Source organism: Arachis hypogaea, chromosome 20, assembly GCF_003086295.3.
Source record: "Arachis hypogaea cultivar Tifrunner chromosome 20, arahy.Tifrunner.gnm2.J5K5, whole genome shotgun sequence".
NCBI lineage: Eukaryota > Viridiplantae > Streptophyta > Magnoliopsida > Fabales > Fabaceae > Arachis > Arachis hypogaea.
In genome coordinates, this window is record NC_092055.1 from 22620256 (window position 1) to 22645298 (window position 25043).

The 25043-nt window shown below is 31.4% G+C and overlaps 1 protein-coding gene across 2 annotated transcripts in view; it reads left to right on the forward strand.

Moving 5' to 3' along the window:
- Nucleotides 1-17797, forward strand: part of LOC112785368 (sulfate transporter 2.1) — a 32378-nt gene extending 14581 nt beyond the window's left edge. For both annotated transcript variants that reach the window (XM_025828838.3, XM_072230251.1), the window contains 5 exons: nucleotides 11064-11350; nucleotides 15229-15422; nucleotides 15508-15599; nucleotides 16919-16995; nucleotides 17404-17797. In XM_025828838.3, the coding sequence (XP_025684623.1) occupies nucleotides 11064-11350; nucleotides 15229-15422; nucleotides 15508-15599; nucleotides 16919-16995; nucleotides 17404-17529 (776 nt within the window). In that variant the 3' untranslated portion in view covers nucleotides 17530-17797. The remainder of the gene's footprint in view (nucleotides 1-11063; nucleotides 11351-15228; nucleotides 15423-15507; nucleotides 15600-16918; nucleotides 16996-17403) is intronic.
- Nucleotides 17798-25043: the final 7246 nt, after the last annotated feature.

The following is a 25043-nucleotide window of genomic DNA, read 5'->3' on the forward strand; positions in this document are numbered from 1 at the left end:
AAAAAATAAACCAATTAAATTGAAGCTCTCTTCAACACGAACACAACGTTGCGCTGCTCCTGCAAGGTTTGGCCTCATACATACACACACAAACACAAACAAAGGAGAGAGAGAGAGAGAGAGAGAGAGAGAGAGAGAGAGAGAGAGAGAGAGAGAGAGAGAGTTGACATGTTTTAAATTGGTTATTGTTTTACCGACGATCACGGGATCGATAAATTATGTTACTGACACCTTAAAATGCTATGTTTCATTTAACTGAATTTTACCGACAACTTGGTCATCAATAATTTAGTGAACATGCTAAATTTAACAATGACAATTTTTACTTGAAAAATAAAAAAAAATAATAAGGCACGCCAATTGACCCACAGTGGGTGCCAATTAGTATCGACAGCTTGACTGTTGGTAAATAAAACGCACGAAAAAATGAAGTACACGTTTTTAGTAGCGACAGTTGCTTTATTACCGATGACTTGCTTCATCACAGGCCGTCGATAAACTGTTTATGTCTAGTAATGACCACAAAAAAGAGAGAACCACTCATAAAGAGAGAAGCTAGAAATGTCAAAAAGGGAGTACCACTAAGGTTATTGAAGTTAATGACCGGAAAAAATTAAAAACAGCAAAAACAAAAATAGAAAGGAAAATACGGGTTGGGATATTAAAAGGAGAAACATGTTACCTTCTACTTGTTCATGTTGCAAATGTGAGGTGCATGAAATTAGTCCCACATCAAAGAAAGTAAGGAAGAGTGAAGAGTTTATAAGATGAGAGACCCATTAACTTACTGCCTTAAGGTTTTTAGTTGGATGTGGTGTTTTCTCATCTTATGTTCCCTCACTCGATTCCTCCCCAAAATCTCTCTGGTGGTCGAGAGCTCCCCACGGAGGCCTAACAAGTGGTATCAGAGCCGATGGTTAATTGGTCTGATGGTTTTAAGGGTTATTCAAGGTGAAGTATCGAAAGTCGTCCCGGCAAAGGTGGGTAAGGAAGAGTGAGAAGTTTATAAGATGAGAGACTCATTAACTTACTACCTTAAGGTTTTGAGTTGGATGTGGTGTCTTTTCATCTTATATTATCTCACTTGATTCCTCCCTGAAATCTCCTTGGTGGTCGACGACTCCATCTCAATTGATAGTGGAAGCACCAGACCATCGGAGATAAAAATACTTTTGGCACCATTGTAATTGTTTGCATTCTCGATAGTCTCCAATTTGAAATAGGACTGAGAGTAACCAGGATTGGGATCACTAAACGTATAGATTTAGGTGGAAAAAGAAGTAAAGAGGGTCAGACAAGAAGAAAGGATAATGGAGAAGAAAATGGAAATAAAGCAACAGTAAAAAAGAGAAAGGATAAGAGAAAAAGAGGAAAGGGGAAGTTATGATGGTAATAGTGTTGACTTGCAAAATTTTTTTCATATAGCAAATCTAAGAAAAAATTATTAAATTTTAGAAAAGCCTTGGCTAATATTACGATGGTAAAGTCAATTTTGAATGTTACTCAATATTAACCAATATCTTTTCATTTTAAATCCTAAATTTTGAATCATAAACTATAAATTTTAAATTTTAAATCCTAAATTCTCACAAAATAAATGTTAAAAAAAATTTACAATAAAAAGAAATTGGCTAATATTAATTACTTAAAATTAGTTTCCTGTCATTTTTCATAAATAATCAAAAAATATAATATGACAATTATTTTGATACTCAAAAACTGTTATATTAACTTAAAATTAGTGATTTCCTTTAAAATAGGTCAAGAGTAAAATACGTATATGGGCCACCACTCTTTTTGCAAATTGTGAAAAGCACCATTATTTGATATGAAATTGCTTTCATAGGTTGTGAAAAGCAACCCATTTTTTCTGTATGATTTTTGCACATAGCGAAAAACAAGTGCTTTTTTGCTTTGTCCATTTCGTAGATTGTGAATTTTTTTTTATTTCTTTTGAAAATTTGCAAGTTGCAAAAATTGTTTTTTATAATTTTAAAACAAACACTTGTTTATAAATAGGACTAAACATATTGCTTCTCAAATATTGTGATCTCACTGAGTCGTTATTTAAGCTAAAGAAAAAAACAATGGAAGCTAGTACAAATTTATTAATTACAAGTGCCATATAATGGTTAGATTATATCAAATACACATGAATGTATAGGTTTTATCTCTGATTATATTTATTTTCGTTTAGTATTTTATGCACTATAACGTGTGTTGAATTACAAAGAAATTTTTATCAAAGCATACAAAATTATATTTTAAATAGGGTGAATAATATTTTATATAGGAATCCAATTATAATATTTAGCAGGTTAATATGGTTCAGACAGTACACATAATTGATAAAATAAATATACAAAAAATATTTTCGATTTATCAACAAACTCAAGCTCAAATGTCAATAATAGAATTGTTTTTTTGGTGACTGAAATAAATTAAACAAAGAAAAACAAAACAAACAAAACAAGGAACTGCCTAAATAGAGGGACAATCCCGTTTAAGACTACTCTTAAACTCCTCCCAAGGTAAAAGAAGCTCCATATGCGAAAGTTGTAACTTCATCGCCATCTTTGCCATAGTATCTGCCACCGTGTTTGCATCTCTCATAATCAAACGAAAGTCAACCCGCCAATTCCAATGCATGATATCTCTTATTTTGAGCACCAGTGGATCAATAAACCCAAAACCATCTTGAGTAACAAGATTAAATACTTCCACACAATCCGTCTCACAAATAACATCTCGTTGACCCACATCCCAAGCTAAGAGATATCCTCTCCAAATAGCAAACAATTCTCCTTGAAGAATACTATTACTCTCAATCATTCCCAAACACTCCCTTTGCCAGCTCCCATTACAATCTCTAATAACACAAGCAAAACCAACACTATCACCCGAACCAAAATAACTAGCATCATAATTAATCTTAAAAGTACCAATGGATGGGGGATTCCAAAAACCATTTAGAGTAGAGGGAAGGGACATACGTTGTAATTCAAAGATATTCCTAAGCTCCTTTTCTGAAGTTAATGCCAGACAAATCACTTTTTCCGGAGGCCAAGTTTCATCGGGATTAAAGATGTCATTATTCCTTGCTCGCCATATCCACCAAAGTCCCGAAAAGAACTTGAACGGATGCTCTCTGCTATGATACAAGAACCAGTTCTTCAAATTCAAAGGATGACAAGAAATATCCAACCTATGCCAGACAAGCTGAGCTTTGGGACAATCCCGAATACAATGTAAAACCGATTCCTGGCTAGAAAGACATCTCGAACACTTATCCGATGACGACATCCCTCTTCTAAAGCGAAAACTTGCAGTAGGAAGAGCCTCCTTAAGACACAACCAAGCCAAAAACTTATGCTTTTCCGGAACAAGCTGGCGCCAAAGCCAAAGCCAATTCTCCCGCTCCTCCCAACCAAACAGCTGCTTACACAACCACAAGTAACCATTGCGAGAGTTATAGACTTTGGCAGCAGACCCACTCCAATACCAACCCACTTTCGGACCTGCTTGTTCATCTGGATTGTAAGAAAGAATATTATCTTTCAGATTTTGAGATAAAGGAGAATAAAGAGTATCTAAATGCCACCTACCAACCGACCAAATATCCTGTATCCATAGATTCGAATCAGAAATGTGAACATAATCGATCTCATTAGATAACCGTCCTTCTTTCCTCCAGCTAGAAAACCAAAAATTCTGGTTCAAATCTCCAATACACCAAGCAAACCCATCCTTCAACACTTCCCAAGCCTTGGAAAGACACCTCCAAATGGGAGAGTCCTTGTTCTTAGGATAACTAAAACAGTCATATAGAGATGATCGGTATTTGGCATCTAACAATTGGACCCATAGCTTGTTTGGCTGCTGGAAGAAAGTCCAAACTAGCTTCCCAAGAAGAGCAATATTTACACAATAAGGATCTCTAATCCCTAAACCTCCATATTTTTTTGGAGTAACCAGTACCTTCCAACTAACAAGATTCAATCCTCTTCCATCAACTTGTCCTTCCCAAAGAAAATTCCTCATCATAAACTCCAATTTACTAATGATTCCTTTGGAAAAAATAGAGATCTGCATCTGGTACGTGGGAATAGCAGCGACAACAGAATTAACCAAGCAAAGTCTACCAGCCCGATTGAGTAAACTTCCTTTCCAGCTTGCTAGCCTACTCCGAATCTTATCCAGGACACCATTGAAAACTGAACGAGTCACCCTAGAATGGCTAAGGGTAACTCCAAGATACTTGCCCAAGTCCTGGACAAATCTGATAGAGGATACCCCAGTGAAAACCTCTTTCCTTGTTGCAGAGACATTCTTAGAGCAAAGCGCTTTAGACTTCTCCACATTAATCTTCATCCCAGATGCTTTGCAAAAAGTCTCTAAAACCAACATCACATTTTGCACTTGTCTCTTTGTAGCTTTACAGAATATAAGCAAGTCATCCGCAAACATTAAGTGGGATATTCTTGGTCCTCCTCTAGAAATAGCAATCGGTTTCCACAATCCCAAATCAACCTGATGACTAATAAAGCATGCCAATCGCTCCATACACAACACAAAAAGATAGGGTGACATAGGGTCTCCTTGTCTAAGACCTCGGCTAGGAGTAAAGCCATTCAGACGACTCCCATTCCAAAGAATAGATAAGGAAGAAGCAGTGACACAATTCATAATCAAATTAAGTGTAGGAATAGGAAAACCAAAGCTTTTAAGGGTATGAGCTAAAAACCTCCAGTCAACTCTGTCATAAGCTTTCTCCAGATCAATCTTAAATGCCAGTGTGCCTTTCTTTGATTTAGTCTTCTTCATAAAGTGGAGGACTTCTTGGGCAATAATGATGTTGTCAGGAGTTCCTCGTCCCGGAATAAATCCTCCTTGAAGCGGGCCAACAATCTCCGCAAGATGAGGACGAAGCCTATTAACAAGGACCTTCATGATGATCTTGTAAACTACATTGCAGAGACTAATCGGCCTGAAATCTTTCATAGATACCGGTGATTCAACCTTTGGAATGAGAACTAGTAAAGTCTCCAACATTCTTGGATCAAGAGGAACACCGGAGAATGCCTGCTTAACCATCTTCCAAACATCAAGACCAATGATCTCCCAATATTCTTTGAAGAAGAAAGCTTGAAACCCATCAGGACCCGGAGCTTTAAAAGAGTTCATGTGAAAAACCGCTGCTTTGACTTCCTCCATAGTAACTGGTGCCGTAAGGTTATTGCAAGCTTCCTCATTTAGAGAAGGAAGAGGCACATCACCAAGGCAACCCAAATCAACATCATCCAAATGACAGAATAAGTTTTTATAGAAAGACTCTGCTTCTTGACTCAGAACCTCTGGATCAGTTTCCCACACTCCATCCTTGAGAAAAAGGCCATGAATCTTATTATGCTTCCTTCGCGCAAGAGTTTGAATATGAAAGAATCTTGTATTCCTATCCCCGAACCTTACCCACTACTCTCTGGACTTTTGGAACCATAGGAGCTCTTCTTGCACTAGAGTATTATTATAATCATCAAGCAACTGTTGCTCTTTCTGACGCAAATAAATACTATCCACCACTTCCAAACGCTTTTGTAAATAATTAATCTGCTGCTCTAATTCACATTTCTTAACAAAAATGTTACCAAATACCTTCGAGTTAAACTCTAGTGAATTCTTCTGTACTTCCGAAAGCTTGCCATGAATTCCTCTATTACCAGACCACCATGACTGGTTCACAATATCCCTATACCCAGGATGAGTAGCCCAAGCAGCAACAAATCGGAAAGGTCGATTCCCTTTAGGCTGAGGACGACCTTTACAATGCACCAGAATAGGGCAATGATCAGACTGAAGCCTATTTAAAACTTCTGCATAAGCCTTTGGAAAGATAGATAACCAACTATTATTTATACAGACTCAATCAAGCTTTTTTGCCACGTCAACATAATTTTTCACCCTCCTGTACCAAGAAAACTGCCTCCCAATAGTCTTCAGATCAAACAAACCACTATCCCCTAATGAAGTAGCAAACATGTCTGCTCTTTGATGAGAAAACTGACAGCCCTTAGATTCATGAGAAAATTTGACTTCATTAAAATCACCAAGAACAATCCAAGGTCCTTGAAAAACCATGGATTGTGCAACAAGATAATCCCAAAGGAGAACCCTTTTATTAAATTGAGGACTGCCATAAATACCACTACACCTCCAAATTAAATTATCAAAGTGAACCTCAACAGTAACACCCTGATCAAAAGCATCAATGAACTTACAACAAACACCCTTCATAGAGGATAGAAACCAAATACCTCCCTTATGCCCCTCTGCTTCTACTATACCAACAGAGTGATACCCCAATCTTTTCCAGAATAATTTTAAATGCTGAAAAGGGGAGTGAGTTTCAACCACAATAAAGAAAACAGGTCTAAATTTCCTAACAAGTTCCTTGCAATGCACACGGGCTAACTTATTAGAAGCACCCCTAATATTCCAAACAATCATATTTAAACTATCCATAAATAATAGGGACAGAATAAATAAGAACATAAAACTCTAAACAGAATCACCAACCTCAATAGGTGGTTTGTCCTGCGGTACTGGCACACTCTGATCCTCAATAATTGCCACCTTTGGACCTCCTGACACTGCACCTGTCATGCTTCCATCTACTAAGGTTTCCTCCATTGTGCCACCATTTTTATCAACTGGCGAGTTCTGCAAGGAGGAAGGCCGAGGACGCTTCCGTAGAGAAATTCCACGACGTGCAGGAGTTCTGCGTGATGGAGATGGCGCAATTTCATATTTTTCTTGTTTCCCCATCCTAATGCCAATTGATTTACCTCCATCACCATGCAAATTGGGTCTTGGAACCCTTCTCGAACCAAACTTGTGCTGCTTTCCATCTTGGTCCTTCAAACATGATGACTGGCCCATTGTGAATTTTCCCTTACGGAGCACTTGTTGCCAGCCCTCTCCATCATCCATGCATGCCTCATTAACATGACCATCAGGTATGTGAGGAGCCAATGATTTCGTAACCACATCCTTCCCTTTAACAACTCCTAATTTCTCACCCAAATTACGAGGATTCTCACCCAAAACACGAGCTTCTGATTCAGCCTCTTGTTGAATCTCATGATTGTTGTGTGGCACTAGTGTCGGGGCTTCATTATTTTTTTCATCACCAAAGAAATTCCCGTTTCCTTCCAAGGACTCCTTCTCCATGCACAACGATTTATCATGCCCATATCGTGCACAAGTAGCACAAATCAACGGTAAACTCTCGTACTCCACTTCATAAGTCACACCCTCCACTATAATATGTTTGATTACAGGCAACTCAAGATTAATTTGAACACAAGCTCGAGCATATTTTCCTCTTTCTGCAAGCTTAGTAGCCAAATCTACTTTCACCGGAATCCCTATTGCAGAAGCAATTCGCAGCATTGCTTGTTCCTGGTAGCACCAAATTGGAAGTCCCGAGACTCGAATCCATACCAGCGTTGATCCAAAGGATTTTTCGCATGGCCTAAAATCCACATCCCATGGCTTTACTGCAACATAGTGACCGTCTATCAACCACGGGCCACCAAGAATGACTTTCTCACGATCCGCAGCAATATCAAATTTAACCAAAAAATACCCAAACCCCACATCCAACAAATCAAACCCTCCTTTGATGCGCCATACTATCCGAAGCTTATGCATGAGAGCCGTGTAGCCATAATGCTTATCCAGCACCTTGATCACGATGGCTTCCTTATAAGGTTCAGCTAGACAACTCTTTGCCTCCTTGGTAAAATTGACACTTGGTGGACGAGAATCACCCTGCTTACCTGTCACCGTCGCGATACCATCCCCAGATAAAGACCCTACTAATGCAAAGGCCTTAGACTTTTCTGCACCAATGACTTTATCTCTAAAAGAGACCTTGGATGGCTTTTCTAACCCCTCTCGAGAAGAACCCTCCTTAACACCGGATACACACCCACCCACGCTCTCTCCCTTATCTCTTCCGATGGCATGGCCATCTTCCTCACTGTGTTTCACCCTCAACCGTTCGCCCCCGCTCTCTCCTTCTCTCATTCTCCTTGAGTACGGAATACGTACTCTTTCTCTGCTAGGGTTTTTTTTTTTTTTTTTAAGTTTGAATAATTGGATGAGATGAAGTTGAATATGAGTCATATATGGATAAATGAAGTTGGAATTAAAAAAAATAATAGTTAAAAGTATAGATTAAAAAATGTTGTTAGATTACTAAACTAAAGAAATTGAGTTGATATTCTAAAAGTGATGTCTAAAAACAATAAATTCTAATAATTTTTTAATATTTTTTCCAATATTCTAATATTTTACTGATTTTAAATTTTTTTATGTATATTATGCTTCATCCTCTCGATTTTTTTATACCTAAATAAATTGTATAATATATTACATATTATATAGTAGAAATAAATTATTCAACGAAAATTATGTATATAAAAACTTTTAAATTTTAAATATTTCAAATATTTAATTTACATTTGAATATAGAGTAATATTCATGTACTATATGAGTAATTATATTGGTCTATTCTATGATAAGTTAGAGTGGTGGCTATGAAATTTTGAGAACACTTAAAAGATATAGTTAAAATTAAGTTTGCACTTTTTTACTATTTATTAACACTTTTATTTTGCAAAGCGAAAAAAAATGTTATCATCGTACTAACATAAAAACTGTCTTGCAAAAAACCGATTTAAGAATCGACTAACTGACAATTAATTGATAAATTATCAGAATCGACCATATTTTTTTAAAATTATCAGTTCAAGTATATATATAAAAAATAATCAGATTCTCTTTTCTTATATATATTAAAAAAAAAATCAGATCTAGCTACCATCCCTCCTCTCTCCCTTTCTCTTTCACTGTGAACCTAGAATCCAACCTTAACATTCGAAATCCTTTGTGAAACTTAGTCACCATTCTATTGCCAAATTCTTCTCCTCTAATAGAGGGTACTTCATCGCCAGTGAAAACAGACTACGGTGCCGTTGTTGCCCGTAGAAGGTCAGTTCGTTTTTCCTCGATTCTCTTCTCCTCAGCGTCGCACGAAGGTTTGTTTAGAGATGTTGCATCATCACTGCAGAAGATTACATCATCGTCATCTCTGTCTCTCTCTCTAACATCTCTCTCTCTCTCTAACATCTCTCTCTCTGTAACATCTCTCTCTGCTCGGCTGTGAAGTATTCGCCATACCATCATCTTTCTTCCTCCCTTGCTGCAGAAAACACTGCTGCCTCAATTTATTTTGATTATTTTATTAATTTTATTTATTTTAATTTTTGAGTTGTTAGTTGCTGATTTTTTTTATTCCGAGTTATTGATTTTGGTTGCTAATTTTTTAATTTTTCTGATTTTGAATTGTTGATGGTGTTATGGTGCAATGATTTACTGCATTGTGCTAAATTTTTTTATTATGAGTTGTTTATGTTATTTTTTTAATTGTGAGTTGTTTATACTAGAATTTTTTTATTTTGAGTTGTTTATGTTGATTTTTTTTATTCTAAGTTGTTGATTCTCTTTGTTAATTTTTCTAATTCTGTTGTTAATTTTTTGTTTTTATAACTTTTATGAAACTAGAATAACTGATAGTGGTAGAACATTATAATTTTGTCATTTACATACATTTTAATTTTTGTTAGCTATAAATATTGATGTTTTAGAAGTTGTTTGTAAACTTTTAAGGATAAATTAAGATAATTTATTATGTAAAATTATAAAATCTTAATTTTTCTCAATTTAAAAATAATTAATTTAAATATTTAAAATTATATATTAAAATTTTAATAATTTTATTTTATATTTAAATTAAACACGTTAAATTTCGATTAAATTTCGATTGAATCTTTAAATTATTAAACTAATCACTCTACTGATTCATTGACCAATTTGATTTTCATAACCTTTGTAATTATATTGGTCTTTTATATAATATATTGGTCCATTCTATGATGGTTAGAGTGGCTATGAAATTTTTAGAACACTTAAAAGATATTGTTAAAATTAAGTTTGTTCTTTTTTACTATTTGTAACACTTTTATTTTGGCAAAGTAAAAAAAAATTATCAAATTAAAAAATACTGCCAAATGTTTATAAAAAATATAATAGCATGTAGTGGCTAATTTTTTTATATCACTGAAGTTTGATGATCTATTGTGAAATAATATTTTGATTATTATATTATGCAAAGTTTAAATACTAGCATAAATTTTATTAAAAAAATAATTTAAAACAACATATATAAATATATGACTCATTCTTAAAAGAATTTTGTATTTTTTAATAATTAAATAAGTCTTAATTCTTTATTTATTATATTTTATATCAATAATTTAAATTATTTAAAAAGATAAGTCTACTTCGAACTAATAATCACTTGATTTGTAAGATTATAAAAAAAATAAAGTCCAGAAGTTACTAATTTATTGGTTATTTCTAATAGTGTGTTATTTTTTAAATATTGGAGTGCTGCACTCCATATTTTCACTAGAGCACATTTATACTTTTCATAAATATATAATAACCTATTTGGTTATTTTTAGTTAACGTTCACTTAAACTTTTCTTTTTCTACTCACTTAAACATTGGCTTTTTTATTGTTAAGAAAAGTATAGGCAGAAAATAAAAATATTAAATAATGTGAATAATAGATATATTAGATGTTTAATAGTAATTTAGAGCATTAATTTTTTATTTTTTATGTTATTAATATGTATAAAATTTGAAATAATTAAATTTTATATTTACTTTAAAAAAATTTAATATTTCTACTGGTAGAATAGAGTATGATAAAATATTAGAATTTAGAATTTTAAGGTGCAGATAGAGTTAGAATTGGAAAATTCTCAACTCACAAATAGAATAGAATAGAATTTTAATAAAAATTTTAAGTTGCGGATAGAATTAGGATAGGATTTCATTATCAGCCTTAAATACCACGCACTACTTGCATGAACCAATTGAGTTAATTAAGAAGTGAATGAATTAAAATGGTTAATTAATTAATTAATTGCAGGTTCATTCTCCCGAACGGCGGTGAATTATGCAGCTGGATGTGAAACATTGGTGTCAAACATAGTGATGGGAATGACAGTGTTGATATCGTTGCAGTTCATGACAAAGCTTTTGTATTACACACCAACTGCCATTCTTGCTTCGGTCATCCTTTCAGCACTGCCAGGCCTCATAGATATCAATGAAGCTCTCAGAATATGGAAGCTTGATAAGTTTGACTTTCTTGCTTGTCTTAGTGCCTTCTTTGGTGTACTCTTTGCATCTGTGGAGATTGGTCTTCTTGTTGCGGTAATCAAATAATAATAGTTAGGGTAAATTATTATTATTTTTTTTGTTATGTTTAAGTAAAATTTTAATTTGATTTTTAATATTTTAAATATTATCATATTTTAATTTTAAAAAATAAATGGATTAAATATTATTTTATTATTAAATTTAATTTAAAAATTTAACAAAAAATCTTTTTATATTAGATTATTAATAAGTCAATTATATTTATCTATTAAAATCGAATATTATATTAATTTTTAAATATATTAATTATTCATGTAAAAACTAAAATAAAATTTATTAGTAAAATATTAAAAACCAGAATAATACTCTACCTTAATCATTATTCTCACTTCTACATGCTTTGACTATTGATGTGTACTTTTCATGTTTCTATTATTATTCATTGTTTGATATATTAGTAAAGTAAATTTATTGTTAATATGTGTCATAAAAGTATATTTTAAAAATATTATAAAAAGATATTTTATTAAAAATTTAAAAATTTCTATTATCATACTTCTAAAATATACCCTTAAAATATATGATAGCTAAATCGTTAATGTAATACTATAAGAATCAATAACATTCAACAAATAATTTAGTTTGCTCCTATAATTATATTTCTCTTGACTATTTTTAGTGTCCCACATTTATTGGTGCACATGTATCAGTGGTTTTTTAGTGAACAAGTGTCTCTAAAAATGTTAAAAAAGAAATATACTAATAAAGATTTTATTGAAAATTTAACCTTTCTTTATACTTTAAATACACTCTCAATATATTAAATGTATTAAAAAAATTCAATTTTATATATGTACTGAACAATTACTCACTTGTTAGCTAATTCTTAGCTTCTTTTTTTTTTTTTTGGACTAAAAGTTGGTTTTGAAATATTTATATAAATTTTATAAATACTTAACTTAAAATCAATTATAATAAATAAATTAATTTGAAATTTTATTTTTTTTAAAAAAATAGATAGTTCATTGAAAAAATTTATTTGAGTTATTTCAATATCTAGTTATGTATTTAATTAATTTTTAGGCTTTATGATAAGGGAAATCACATAAATAACATATAATTATTGTTTAATTGAAAACTAAATACTCGTAGTGTAACATTTATGTATTACGGGTGAAATTTTTTTTATATTAATATTTAATTATACATAAGTACATAAGAAAATTAATTAAGTTGTACACTCATTATTTTTAAAAATAATCACTTTTATTTATCTTGTACCATCTAATTATTAAGTGATAGTATAAAAAATTTATATGAAAAGTGCATAAGAATTAAACTCTAGTTAAACTTACTATTTGATTAAAATATTTTAATCATTAATCCAGTAGTGCTAATCCACTAATTATAATTATATATTTTTCTCTTTTTGATTGAAAGAATTATATTTCAAATAATGTTCATGATCCTTCCACCATAACAAATAAACTAAAGATAAAACATAATGATACTTTAGGCTGCGCTTGTTTCTGAGAATAGGATAGGATAAGACACTGAGAACAGGACAGGACACACAAAATTTTGTGTTTTTGTATTCTGTTTGGTGATAAACTAGAACAAATTATGAAAATCTAATTTATTCTCATTTTTTTTCATTAAAAAAATTTGAGATGAAAAATATAATAATAAAAAATATAATTATGAAAAATTAACAAGAATAATAAAAGAAAAAATAAAAAATAAATTGTGTCTCTTGTTAGTGTTTTCGTGTCCTTCCTATCAGGATGGACACAAAATATACTAATTTAGTGTCTCTGAACATATTATCTCTGTCCATGTCTTCTCTGCTAAACACGATTTTGTGTCTCAGTGTCCCTATCTCAGTATCCTATCTCTGTAAACAAACACAGTCTTAAATACCTAGCTAATTGTTATCAAATCAGAAATACATTAATTTAATAGATAATACTATAATAAAGAGAGAATTTAGGTAAAGAGTAAAGGTTTTTTTATAATAAAAAATTAAGAAAATAAAGATATAATATTCAATACACACTCTCCTAAAAATTTAGTTATAATCGTTGCTTTTCGTCTAAATTTACTCTTCAATGTTCATCCAAAAAAGTTTCCTAATTTAGTTACTATTGAAAATAATCATGAAACGCAATATGTTTTTTCAATTCCATTTCATCCATTGGTGGACACAAACGAGTGGATAACCTATTAGTCTATTACTCCAATTGGCTTGAAATTAAGTGGTTTCTTTTTCAGTGGTTTCTATTATTTAGGAATCTGTTATGTCTGGCCAAAATAAGGAAAGAATTTCAACTATGTAATCTTCCCCCGATTTTCCATTTAATAAGCACAACACCACCCCACCACTTTAATTATCGGACCTATGTTTTTGGACCAAGTATATGATGCAAAAATGCTATATATGATGCGTTGAAAAACTCCACTGCCTGGGATTGATGTTGAAAAACTAACGCCAACGTGAATATTATTCTCCATTTGGGAATGACTTAATTTTTATGATTAATTATATTATAAATGGCATATAATAGTCCTTTTCCCTTGCTTTAATATTTGCTTTATTTCTAAGGAATTGTTGACATTAATTGACTTCGAGCATCCTCACACTTGCACAAGATTCCCATCAACAAGACCAAAATACTAATAACAATATAATATTGCTGCTTTTCTTTTTCTTACAAGTGTTTTGTTAAAGAATATTTTTATGAATGTCATGAAACTATTTCTTTCGACGTTTTCTTAAGTTGTTAGAAGTTTGTCATTTTTGAATTTACATGATTTTTTTTTGATAAGCTTTATTTCTTTTTTTTATTAGTTTTATACTAAAATTTTTTATTTGAAGATTAATAAGAATTAAATTTTAGAATTTTAAATTATAGAATTTTTTATACTATATATCTAAGAGTGTATTTAAAAAGTTTATTTTAAGAGAAAAGAATTTTAATTCTATTAAAAAAAATTCAATTTTATTTTTAATTCAAATCTATAATTTGAAATAATACATAACTTTGATAGAATTTTATTCTTATTGATTTTGATGTTTACTAATTTGTCCTTAACTTAAAAATGATTGAATACTTTTGTAAGAATATTTTGAATTTTTTTAATTTTTAAAGCTATAACTATGAAAATAGAATTGAAAATCAAATAGTCTAATTTATAAATAGAATAAATATGAGAATTAAAATTCTCATTGGAATTGAAATTATTAACTTTTGTTTGTTTCAAAACATGAAAAAAAATTTAATTTTGGAATGAATTTTGATCCTTAACTTTCCAAACAAGCTCTAAAACTTAAGTTGATAAGAGAAAAATAAATGATTTAAAATATTATTTATACATTAAAATTAGTCACAAAAATTAATATCGTGTATTTGTGTATAAATAATACATGTGTTGTTTAGTTTATTTTTAATATATATTTTATATTAATAATTAATTTTAAAGATTAATTTTAGTATACACGTAATATAATCATAAATTATTGTACCTGTAATAATGAAGATATATACTCAACAGACAAAAAAAAATTCAACTAATTTATTTCAGCAGAAAAAAGTTTATTTCCATCCTTAATATCTATAACAAGTGTATAATAATAATTTTGATACAGGCATACGGCTGAGTTAATAATTTAGTAATTAATTTTCTGCAAGTAGCTTTACTAGCTATGTCAAACAATAATAATATATATTTATAAATACTTTTTTTTGTTCCTAAGAATTTATCACAAACTATTTATCAATAAAATAAAACTTTAATTTTACTATATATCTTCGCTAATCACATATATTATTATTACACATATTTAATTAATAAATAAAAGGTGAAATAATAAACATGTGATGTAACAATACTATTGATTGTGCTAATTTATAAATGAATTAATTTATTGGCAGGTGGCAGTATCGTTTTCAAAGATAATTGTGATATCAATACGACCAGGGACAGAAACTCTAGGAAAATTACCGGGAACCGATTTGTTCGGTGATGTTAATCAGTATCCAATGGCTGTTAAGATCCCTGGCCTTCTCATTATACGTCTTAAGTCTGCCTTGCTTTGCTTTGCAAATGCCACTTTCGTTAGAGAAAGGTATTTTACTCATTATTAATTTCATTTGCTACCATATATTTAATTAATTATTAGCTTAATAATAATATTGAATTTTGGTTTGAAGGATCATGAAATGGGTCAGTGAGGAAGAAGAATCGATGGATGACAAGGGAAATGCAATAAGCCAAATTCAATTCGTAATCCTTGACATGTCCAGTAAGTTTTAGATTTAACTCATACAAATTAGAACTCATGAAATAATTAGGAAGAATGTTAAAAGATTATCAGAATTTATTGGTTTTGATCATCAATTATTAATGTTTAAAAATTTAGGATAAAAATATATTGTTGAATTATTAGACTAAAAGAATTAGGTTGATAACTAAAAATAATAAGTTAAAACAATAAATTTTAACCGTCCAAACATTTCTCATAATTAAAAATCTTTCTAGAAAAAAAAGTTTTGTACATTTGTTTTTATCTCTCAACATAATATAAAATTTCTAATTCGAATTCGCGACCTTTTAGATAAGTATGGGAAGACTATGCCTTTTAGTTATTATAACTCATTGACAGTAAGAGACATTTCTTATTCTGAACTAATTTGTGGAGTTGAATTAGACACATTTAATCTCAATTCTAATAGTATTAGAATATATTCGATCGAATATTATTAAGTCATCAACAGAAATGGATTCTCTTAATTCTTTTTAACAATTAAAGGAGTAAAGTGTGATTTTTTATCATTAATTTTATAAGTAGAACATAAAAAAAACATAAAAAAAAATAATAAAAGATTCTGATCACACTTTACTCCCTTAATTTTTTTAACAATTGAAAAGATCCATTCCCAATCATCTACTTATAAATGTTTATGCTCTAAATAAAGTCTAGATTGTTATTTTATAAAAAAGATATATTACATGTATGTTTCACATACATCTCTTAAAGGTAAATAAAATCTTTAAATAGTTTATCAAGACATTCTTCATTTTATAAACTAGATTTATTAGTTTTGCACAAGTATTAAAATAATTATTAAATTTTATTAAAATATAAATAACTAAAAGAAAAATACAAAAATATCCATAATAATATATTTTTTCTATTCCATTAAATTTTTCAATCTTTTATTCTATTTAATAATAGAATACATATAACACGTTAAAATTAGTTAATAATTTTTTGAAATTTGAAAATAACATTTAATTTGTAATAAAAATAAAAAATATATTTAATATGAAATGGGGAGAGTATAAATATTCGGAATGTACATGTGCCTCTACTCTCTGCTTCTAAATAACTATCCAGCCATTATTTTAACAAAATAAAATAAAATCCATTAACAAAATATCTTAGATATATACTTACTGCACTACATACAGTGGAAAACCCTAACTAATTAACAGAATGATGAGATAATATAATGTTTGAATCACAAGCTAATACTTTAATAAGATAAATTCTTTACCATTTTTTGCTAGTATGATTGATCAAATATGATATTCCATTTCTATATATAATATATCATACAGATTTGGTGAACATTGACACATCTGGAATTGCTGCTCTTGAGGAACTGCACAAGAGTTTGTCCTCACATAGGAAGCAGGTAACATGGCTTCTATTTTCTTACTTAAGCTAATAATTAAGCTATCTAAAAAGCTACCATTCAATATATGGTGCATGCTGCAGTGCCAATGATAACTATAATATTTTTAATAAACGTTGCTAAAAATTAAAATATTTTTTTATTATTTAACAATATTTTTTAATTTTAAAAATAAAAAAATATTATCAAAATATAAAAAAATATAACTTTAATTTTAATAATACTTATATAACCACCATACTTATTATAATCATAGGCACTATAGATTCTGCCTCAATATATACGTTGCCCTTTAACTCATCATATTTCTGAATAATAATTAATCACACCATCACCATTTCATAAATTCTTAATTAATATTTGAAATCATTGCCTTTGACGTATTATATATATATGGTGTCTTACCAGTTAGCCATTGCGAACCCAAGGTGGCAAGTGATTCACAAGCTAAAGGTATCAAACTTTGTCAACAAAATCAATGGCAGGGTCTTTCTCACTGTTGAAGAAGCTGTTAGCTCCAAGATCCAGTGCTGAGTTAACGTTGAAAATAAAATCGAAGAAGAATCTAGTCTTCTAATAATAGCTACTTATTATTGTCATGTTGGAATGTCGAAAATAAATAAGCATAATTAATAGTACTTCATAATTAATTATGATGTGAGACGGTGTGTGTATATTTTAGATTTCCTGTCTAAGTACGTACGTAACTTTATGTAAAAATATCAAAAGTACAAATCATTAGTGATGTGTGTCATAATAATAAGTCATCTTGTGATAAAGATGATGGGAGTTTGTTTCGGTCCATCGTTTGTACCCATTAGGTTTTTGGGATGGTAATGAGGAAGGTTGTGAAAACCGGAGCACTTATCGAATCGGTCAAATAATTGGTTTAATGGTTAATGGTTCAATCGGAGTTAAATTATGATTGAATCGATTTAATTAAATATAGAGTAAAAATATAAAAAATTCAATACATAATTTTAAAAAGTTAAATTCAATAATTTTTAAACTAAGATTCAAAATTTAACAATTTTATAAAATGAACAATACATAATTTATTATTAAAAAGTCATTAAAAAGTCATAAACAACTCCAGGTCCAGGTTTTGAATTTGATTTCCACCCTTATTCCATTTGTAGAAAAGTTGGTTCAATTTTTTCAGAAGGTACATAAGAGAATCCTATGTTTTGTTTTTTCTACTTATTAGTGTTATACATTCAATACTTGGCTGTCAGTATTTAAGTAAAATGTGAATAAGATTTTTATTTCGAGAATAAGTATGTGATAGGGACTCGGGTAAGTAGCCCAAGTCCATTGTTGAGTAGGGGTATTTTTTTTTCCCTTTCTTTTATTTGTCCCCTTCTCCAAATTTTGGTGCAGGTGAGTAACCAAATGCTACTTGAGAAAACTCGGGGGAATGACCAAAAGGGCTATTAACGGTTTAAACATGGATATGGTTCCTGATAGAGCACTATGGCCCACTTTAATCCATGTAACTGAACTCACTTACACTGTGTTTGGTTTAAGGGAAAATAAGAAAAAAGAAAAGTGGTGGAAGGAAAATGAATAGAAATTTTCATTTTCCTTTGTTTGGATACCAAAGAAAATGGGAAGGAAAAAAAATTTTGATGTGGGTCTTACAAAATTTTTTTTCTCTCCATTAGAAGCAAGAAAACAAGAAAGAAAATATTATTTTTGGTATATTTACAATACTACCCCTGATTCTATTATTATTAATAATTATTAATATAAATTTAGTTTTAATAGTTTTAATACATTATTATAATTAAGATTTATATTTAAACATTATATATGTATTAGATAAATAATTTATAAAATTATAATATTTTATAATATTCATAAAATACAATAAAATATAAATAAATAAAACTATTTATACTTTATTTTATTATAAGGGTATTAATGTAACTTTATACCATTATGATTTTCTTTTTTCTCATTTTTCTTCTCATCCAAACAAAAGAAATTTTTTTCTCTATTTTCTTTCCATTCATTTTCTCTTCATCCAAACAACACACAAATAATTCTACTTTTCCTTCTATTGTCTTTCCTCTCATTTTCTTTTCTCTTATTTTCTTTCCTTCTATTTTCTTTCCTATATTCAAACAAAACCTTAGTGGACTAGGCTTAGTTGCTATTGTTGGATAATATCCCAATGAATTTAGGGTTATGATATATGTACATAGCACTTCAGGAACTTAATCCAGAATAGTTTTCTAAGATGTTGAATATTAATTTTGAATTGTTGATTATTTTGTGGCTGTTCCATCCAAATTCAGAATGACAGCAATTCAGAATCCAAACTAATATATCAATTCATAGTTCATACAATTCATATGGCATTCAATATAATTAAATTCAACAATTCATCTAGTTAATTCAATAGAGCAGAATTAAAAAAATTGAACCTACATCAACAGAGCAGAATTCAACAGAGCAAAATTTTAAAATTGAACCTACATCAAATTTATTCAACATTACAGAATGATTAATCATATAATAAAAAAAATAAAAAAAAATTAGAAACAGAACAAGAACTCAGAAGAACTTTGCATCTGAAGAACATCAACCTACTTCAAATCTGCCCTAAATTCTTCACTGAATAAAAATTTAACTGAAAAAACAACATTACTCAAAATATAAACTCAAAAAGATTGAAAAAGTGAAAAACAGAAGAATAGAAGAACAAAGACAAAAACTCAAAAAGATTGAAGAATAGAAGAACTCAGTAGTCAGTACTCACCGCAGGAGAGCACAGAAGGCCAGAGGCCAGAGCAAGACGACGACGTTTTGGTGACGGTGACGACAACAAGCCGACGACCTGCGACGGTGAGGCTTCGCTCCAGCGTTTGTTTTGTTTGACGATGGCGTTTGTTTCATTTGACGGTGAGGCTTCGTTTGAAGGTCGACGAGATTAGGGTTAGGTTGGGAGGTGACTAGGAGTCTTTTTTGAAGAGGAAACTAGGAAAGTGGCTCACTGCATTCAGACTTCACTTCAGCCTTTTTCTTTTTTTTTTCCAGCACCAAATGACGTCGTTTCGTGACTTGGGAGGGAGAACCGGTGCTCTTTGAAATCTAGCCGGTTCGTCCGATTTGTCGGTTAACCATCGGTTCGGTCAGTTTTTTTGCCAATTTTTTGTAAAACGGTTTTATAGGTGGACCGAATCGGTTAGGTGACCGATTTCCGATTAGCCCGGTCTGATTTTCAGAACATTGGTAATGAGTCTCCACAGGAGAAGGCATCCCCTCAACTTTTATCTAGGGGTAACAAATAGGCTAATCCGCCTTGTGCTACTTCATCTAGTGAGGCGATTTCAAATTTTATTTCGCGAATTAGCGGGCTAAGCTCGCCAATTATTATTATTATTATTATTATTATTATTATTATTATTATTATTATTATTATTATTATTATTATTATTATTATTATTATTATTATATAATTTTACAATTATTTCAATAAATTTACAATTTTTAAAGATATAAAAAAATTATAATTTCTAAATTCACAAATATTAAAGTCTTAATAATTTTAAATATGTAATAAATATAATTATCAACCAAATTTTTTGAAATAAAATAATAAAACTAATATTGTAAAAAATAAAATAAATATATCCAAAACATATAATTAAACATCTTCAAGTCTCTAATCAATCAAACATAGAACATAATCTAAATTATAATTTAGAACATGACGGGCCCATCGGGAAAGCCCACCCCATCCCGCTGAAATCTGGGAATTAGGCGGACATTTTAATTATAGCAGTTTTAAATTTTCAGTCCGACCCGTCTTTTTTGGTGAGTTATCCGGACCAGTCCGGCAAGTTTCGCCCCGTTTGCCACCCCTATCCCCATCCTCATTATTTGCCAAAACGACCCCATTTCTATCCCATATTGTGACGAGTAATAGATATGTTACTCGGCGTATATCTGAATCATCGTGGATATTTGTGGATGTTTGAAAATAATTAAAAATTGAAAAAAATCTCAATTTTCAAATATTATCGTATATTAAAATTTTCAAAACACACTGCCAGAAAAAGGATTTAGCCACAAAAAATTACCCACGAATACATTAAAATAGTAAAGTTATATGTTAGTTCGTAAAATTTGCTACAAACATTCATTCCTGTAGTTAGGTTTTATCAATTTATCATAAATAACATTAACAGTGGCCTCCTAAACTACAAAATCGTTTCTTTTCCATTATCAACATTTTCTCTGTCCCTGTTTTCCATTTTTTTCTCCCTTCCCTTCCTTGAACTTGCGAGTCCTTTTTCCTCTACTTCTATCTATTTCTCTGAATCCTTCTTGTTGCTTGAATCTCAGATCTTATTTTTCTTCTTTATGTGAGTTGATCAATTGTGAAGCCGTCTCATTCTTTTCTTGTCATGGAGTGGCTGATGTTCCATCTATTTTCTTCTTTTTATTTTTTCTTCAATTGAGATTTACTTGCTGTTAGTAGTAGAAATTCTAGCTATAATATCATTATTGTTGTCACTACCTCGTATTATTCTGCTGATGCAGTCATCTCTATCGCAATCTCATTCTTTCTTCCTCTTTGGTGGTGCTAAAATTAGGGGCGATTTTGACGAGGGGTTGAGAAGCTCGACCACTCCTTGAGTTTGGGTTTCTTCACCGACATTGAGCTCAGGACAGTGCTTCAGGGAGATATCTATGACATTTTTCGTGGCTATGCTTCTAAAAGGCACTGTCTTTAGCCACATAATAATACTGATGCCAAGTTATTGCACAAATTGGATAGAGATTTGCTACAGCAAAAAAATGAATTTGGGCTTTTAAATTCTCGGACTTGTTGTCTCTCATTTGATAGGAACAGGACCCACCATGGCTAAGTCGTGTGCGATGAATCAATTTGGCATGATTCACTACAAGAAAAACATTAAGTATCGTTGGATTTACCGCCGGAATAACAAAAATTATCCGCCAGTAATTTTACCACTCCAATATTTTCTTTCCCACCTAATTACTGTCGGATATTGCCCTCGATAAATCCGACGATAAATTTAATTTTTATTTATGTTTTTATACACAATAGGTGGTCAAATTCTTTTGTTTATTTTTTATTAACTTTTTTTGCACAATTTGTAGTCAAATTCTAAATAATAGAAATCAAATATGATAAATTAAATATCAAGTATACAAAAAAATTAACAATAAAAAAGTAGAATATACAACGAAACAGTCTACAATAAAATTCTAATAACTAAAGATCCAAATAGTCTCGTCGTTATCATCTCCCTGGTCCTGCTAAGGCGGCGGATTATGCGATGATGTCAGTGCCCCTGTAGCAGCGCCGCTGCTGGTGCTGCCATTGGCCCGCATCTAATCTTGGTACACCGTCATCTATTACTCCATCCGCTGAAGCCGCTCTAACTCCCGTCTCCACTCTAGTTTGAGGAAATTTGTGTCTGAGACGTATGTGAGGATCTCCTGATACTTCTTCTTAAGCTATTGCAGTTGTTGAGTCAGTTGGTGAATGCTCCGGGTGAGCTCTAGTACCTGCTCCCTCAAATTAATGTCGTTTGTGAGATCGACGGGCCAGTTGGTGGCAGAGGCGGATGAATGTCTTAGTGTGGAGGTGAAGAGGTTGTCAGTGAAGAACGATCCCAGCCCATAGACACGGTTCTTGTATGGCTCAGATGTGATCTCAAACCAAACCGTGTTAGGATCGACTTCAGCTGCAGCGGAGTTGTTGTCGTCATCTCCAGTTTACTGAGATTGTTGGGTTGTGGTCACCGCCAATTTCTGCATGTAGGACTCCTATGTAACACATGTTATGATGAGGACTGCAGTTAATTGAAAATAAAACGTTATACCCTATGATGTTTACTCACATAATGATCTGCAACCTGCTGATAAGCAAATCTCTCCTTGTTCTCCTTTAAGTTGTGGGTGTACTTGAAGGTCTCCGTAATCGCCGCATCACGACTCATGACTTAGACTATGCAGGTTGAAACAACATGTTAAATCAAGTTATAATGACATTATATTTCAAAAACAAAATCAACTTAATAACAAATTGAAACAAATTACATACCGACCTGGCCTTTGTCTTCATAAAAGTCGTTGACCCACCAGTATACTTCGACGACTTGGCCGATACTCTGTTAGCTCTATTCGTGAGATGACGACACTAGAACCTCTCATCAGTCTCCTAATGGACATACAATGCCTTCTTAAGGCCTGGACGGAACTAAATAGGGGCAGTCACGCCGCTCACGTACGTCATCCATCATCTGCTGTAGTTGCCTAGTCATCCGACGGTCGAGGATCATCCTGATCATGACATCGTGCGTCTTGTCCTATATAATTTTTTTTGCATAAAGAGTATTTAACACTAGTTAATTAAACTTAAATACATAATTAAATAAAATAGAAGATATAAACTAAGTAAGGTTTGAATATATAGAGTTTTTACTGTCCACTTCTGGAACAATCACTCTCTGGTCTCAGTAGGGATCTTCGTGTAGCTCGACCACTGGTGGTCGTACATCATCTTGATGAAATTAGTGCACTCCTATGTACACACATTGTTATTTAACACAAACCTATCAATGAAAAACTTAAGATTAGTAGTTTACTAAAAAATTATTTGAAGTAATCTATAAACTTCAGTTATATTTAGATTTTATAAAAATTTTAGCAAAATTTTATCTATAAATAGAATGCGCCACAAATTCTATCCGTCAACAATAAACCCTAAACAATTCACAAATAAACCAATATGGAATTATATCACTTAAGCAGCAACATCCATCAACAATCAAGTAGTATGCATATAAAACAAAATATTTGAACCTAAATCCACTAACCTAAATCTAACTTATCTTAACAACCTAAATCCACTAAAACTAGAAAATTGAGTGTAACTAAATTAAACGGACTAACTAAAATAGTATGCATATAAAAGACTTAAAATAGTATTCACACTGTCAAATCATCAGGCCAAATAGTCATCCATATGATAGGATCTGGTGGAGGGTCATCTGGCTGGGATCCATGAGAACATTTTGGCACCGCGGTGTTTATCGCTAGAGGTGTCGTCATCGTCAAAATAGTGGAATACTGAGCAGACGGAGGTGGTGGAGAAGTCTACTGTGGTGAAACAGCCGAACTAGTTGCGAGGGTGCGTAGTAAAAGGAGCCACATAGTTGGGGTTAGAGACTATGATGAATGACTGATCATGTGCACCCATTGCCTGTGATGTCTCAGGAGTAGTCAGAGTAGAGGGTGATGATCGAGAAGTCCCAGGAGTACCAGTAGACATCCTTCCTCTACCACGACCACGAGGCCGATTCGTGACACCTTTGCCTGTCGTTATGTCTGCAAAGAGCATACGAATTAAATTCAAATTTGCATCCATTAAATTTCATTAAAATTTTTCAAAACATAATTCTTTACTTAGAACTAATCAAATTAAAATCTTATAAAATTCAAATTTGCAACAATTCGAATTTAGGGCAACATTACCGTCAGATTTATCAACATAAAAATCTGCTGGTAAAGCTTCACGGTGCTTCAAAATGCAGTGTTTCACTAATCCAGGGTACCATCCAATTTATCCTCCTATAAATCTGATGGTAATCCTCACGCCAATTATTTTTTTCTCTCCAAATATTACCGGAAAATTTACTGTCGGATGTTATAATTCGACGGTAATTTTTTTACTTGACAAATTTATGTCCAAATCCGCAGATAAACCCGACGCTAATGTCTGACAATAAATCTAACGGTAAATCTGCCGGTACTCAGCATTTTTCTTGTAGTGGTTCCCACTATTTTTCCTAATTTTTATTCAAATATTTCTCTTTTAATTTGGTAAAATTTTTGTTTAAATATTTTCCCTAATTTGTTTGGTGCAGTAGAAAATTACAAAGCCAGAGTTTTGGGAAAATCCTTTTCCAAGTAAAATCTAACTGATCTTTTCTTTTGTTATCATCTTTCAATTCCTGTGATTATCATTTTTGCTTATATTTTATAACTATAATTTCTTCTTGAAT